The sequence below is a fragment of the Cucurbita moschata genome, unplaced genomic scaffold (assembly GCF_002738365.1).
Source record: "Cucurbita moschata cultivar Rifu unplaced genomic scaffold, Cmos_1.0 Cmo_Scf00003, whole genome shotgun sequence".
NCBI lineage: Eukaryota > Viridiplantae > Streptophyta > Magnoliopsida > Cucurbitales > Cucurbitaceae > Cucurbita > Cucurbita moschata.
The window spans coordinates 2,829,459-2,832,913 of NW_019268519.1; the positions used below are offsets into that span (position 1 = coordinate 2,829,459).

General features: G+C 41.0%; 1 protein-coding gene across 2 annotated transcripts; it reads right to left on the reverse strand.

The window, feature by feature from the left end:
- Window positions 1-1,300: 1,300 nt before the first annotated feature.
- LOC111433139 (myb family transcription factor EFM-like) lies at window positions 1,301-3,455 on the reverse strand. 2 transcript variants are annotated; one of them, XM_023070099.1, is made up of 5 exons: window positions 3,041-3,455; window positions 2,379-2,972; window positions 2,094-2,170; window positions 1,535-2,023; window positions 1,301-1,323 (listed from the first exon to the last, which is right to left on the reverse strand). In XM_023070099.1, exons 1-4 carry the CDS (start codon window positions 3,249-3,251, stop codon window positions 1,562-1,564), a joined length of 1,344 nt encoding a protein of 447 aa, XP_022925867.1. In that variant the 5' UTR covers window positions 3,252-3,455; the 3' UTR covers window positions 1,301-1,323; window positions 1,535-1,561. The 2 variants fall into 2 exon arrangements, with proteins under 2 accessions (XP_022925867.1, XP_022925860.1); XM_023070092.1 differs by lacking the exon at window positions 1,301-1,323 and adding an exon at window positions 1,390-1,479 and having other exon boundaries at window positions 1,520-2,023.

The window sequence follows — 3,455 nt, forward strand, 5'->3', positions numbered from 1 at the left end:
GGGGGGGGGGCTTTGTGTTGAGGAAGCAGAAGCAGAGGCCTGTTGGCGAATGAGCATATGGGCACTGCCTTTAAGAAAGGAAAAAGCTTCTGCTTATTAGTTTAAACAAACAAGAAAAGGGTTCTGTTTATTAGCTCCAAAAGAGAAAGCTAGCGTGCGCTAACTGCTACACCCCACCTTTTTTATTAAACTAATCAAAATTCTGTCGTTCTTTACACTGATTCATTTCTTTTTTTGACAAAAGGGAAGCAATGAATTCTGCCAAGGAACTCAGCCCCAAGCTTAATCATGTGTTCTGCGGAATTTCATTAAACAAACTGAAATAAAGAACATCGGGGGGACATTCTTGTAATATCCTAATGCCGTTCTGCAGTCTTGGTGGCGGCGGCGGCCGGATGTGTACTAATGGGGCTCTGTGAAGCTAGGAGTGTATCTGATCTAGGCCTAAGTTTAGTTCTTTTCCACAAGGTTTCAGGTTTGTCCTGCGGATTTGGATGGTGGGTTGTGAAGGAAATTCCAATTTACAGAGTGAGAAGAGGCAGTTGGACCAAGACAATGTGGCGGCTGCCAAGCGCTTGGCGGCGGTGGAGGCGGCGCAACCCCCAGACTTACTGAATTTAAAGAAATGCAATTCTTGTATATTTACTTTCAAAGCTTCAAGCTTAATTTTGGTTTTGATCCTTTTAGTTTTCCGAAATTAGACTTTGGTCCCTTAAACTCTGTTAAATCTTATATCTTATTTATATTATCTAAAACTCTTATTTAAAATAATTTAGATATTACATTTATAATCAAATTAAATATATATCACATTTCATGTATGAAAATGATTTAAAAGACAAAAATAAAATTAATAAATATACAACTGTGGTTGTTTGATGTTATACCAATCACCAAACTTTTTCTTTTTCTTTTTGGCATGAAATGGAAACAAATCAATTTCCTCATCATTCATTCACTTATTTTTTATTTTTTTCTTTTTGCTTTTCAAAAAAAAGTTCATTAGTAGTTTGACTATGGAGACGATGGTAGAGCCCTTCTTAACAGGATAAAGTTGTTACAGGGGTCTAATTAGGTTTTATATGGGCTGGGGCCCAATGTTGGCCCACTCTTTAATGGTAATGGGCCCTCTATAAAAATATGGGCTTCATCCTAGATCCAAAATACAGACACATTACTCAAATTTGTCCATGAAACCTATAGTTTACAAATCCAATGAAGCTTCAATGTTTTGAAACAAGTAGTTGGAAACATGAGATGGGTACTGGGTTTATGTATTATTATTTTATTTGTTCACATTAAATCATATTAAGTTCTAGAAATGATCGCTTAAAGGAGCTCCAATTGAGACAGAAACATTATAAAATGCTAAAATAATAATTAATTACATATCCACCAAACATTTTTGCTTTATTTCTCCTTAATTCAAGGAGGCATCGGCTAACTAAACATCCGTTTAAAAAAAAAAAATTTTAAAAAAAAGCAAACCAACCAACTAACCAAAAAATTTATGTGATTTTAATTATACGCAAATTACGCTATTATTATATTATTTAACTCTTCAGAATTTCAGACTAACTTCACTTCTATTACTCTCTTCACCCTCCAATCTCCGCCCCCACGATCCTCTCCCTATAATTCTTCTGTTCTCGCCATTTTGACCGCCCTCCGATTTCTCCTCCTCCAAGCTCTCCGACCGCTCCGCCGTGTCCCTCACCTCCGAAGCCGGCGAGATTTGGGCCGCCTTCGTGGGCTCCCCCTTGTATAAATGCACCTGATGATGATGTTGCTGCAGATGCGGCGGCGCTATCGTTCTCGTATAATATTCTTGCGGCACTGAAGCCGGGGTGTAGAGGTGGGAAGGCGGATGTGACGTGGCGGGTGGGCCGTACAGGGTGGGTGACCTCGCATACTCTGGTGGGACCCATAGCCCGCCTAGACCGAGTACTACGAGCTGAGCCGCTGGCGACCCAGATGCTTGTGGGGCCAAACCGGGGCGTCTCACTGTGTGGAGCCGGTATTTCTGAGAGTATACGACAAAATTAACGCAAATTAAAGATGGGTAATATAAATTGCGGGGATAAAAAGCTGACCTGGAGATGGCTTTTTACTTCATCGTTCGTCAAACCGTCTACTTTCATCAACTCTCTGATCTGCTTTGGTGTCGCAACTGTTTTAAATTTAATAAAAATTATAAGATGTTATTAATTTGGTTAGTAATCCCGACTCTCCACGCAATAGTATGATATTGTCCACTTTAAACATAATCTGCAGTAACTTTGTTTTAAGCTTCCCCGCAAAACTTCATTGTTAATGGAGACAATATTTCTCACTTATAAATTCATGTCTTTCATGCCACTAAATTAGTCGATGTATACCTTGAGAGCCACCAAGCATTTGAAGAGCATTGACGAATCTCCGGTGCAAGTCCGGCGACCAGCATCGTCTAGCCTTCCGGTGTGTCTGAGTCGTAGTTGAACTCATTGTCGGAGCCAATCCCACCTCCCCTGCTCCACGTTCAGTCCTGTCCTCCGTCGCCGTTACTATCCCACCATCAACGCTATTATTAGTATCACCACAATGATTCTTCTTCTCCTCCTTCTCACCTTTCTCCAGTAACTCCATTTCCGCCGCCACCCCATTCACGCCGCTTCCGCCAACACCCAAACCCGGCTCCAAGTTTCGATCTTTATCGAACGGAACAAAAGCTCCATTACTAACTCTTTGTTTAGGAGTGTCTGAATTATCATTATTATTATGGGAATGAGGTGGATCAGTATATTCCTTATTTGCTTGACTCCAAAGCTGAAGTGACGTCATCCAATTTGCCTTATCCGACAATATTGCGGGCGGCTTTTCATCATCCACGGTTGTGGAGTTTTTGAGCGGCATGAATTCTTCCAAAACCGGCTTGGATGGCGGCGCCTCCATTGCCTTGCAGGCCTGCAGCTGTCTCCTGGACGTCTCCACAGCTACAAACATACCAAATTTAGCAAACTACAAATACAAAGAAAGTGGAAGATTTAGATATAGATAGTACCGTTGGTCAAAAGCTGCATACAAAGGGGAAGCTCCCGTTTGAAGACATCAATTTTAAGGCGCTCTTGTTCAAGGCGAGAAACGAATTCCTGAAGCTTATAATAGAAGTCATGGGAATTAGGCGCCACTTGGTGTTGGTCTCCAAAAGAATATTGAAGCAGCATGGAATAGCTTTGAACTTGACATTCCAAGCTGAGCTGAGTAGACGCCATAAACTAATTAACTCAACTCCTCCGATGATACCAATTTGGCGTTTGAATGAATGAATGAATGAATGAGAGAAAATGGGGTGTTGTGTTATAATGGGTGGATTCTGGAAGGGAATAAATTAAAGCAGGGCCTTTTTTTAGAAAAAGGAAGAGGATGAAGAGGAGTAATGGTACGTAGCTCATTTCCTGTAAACAACAAAAGCCAAC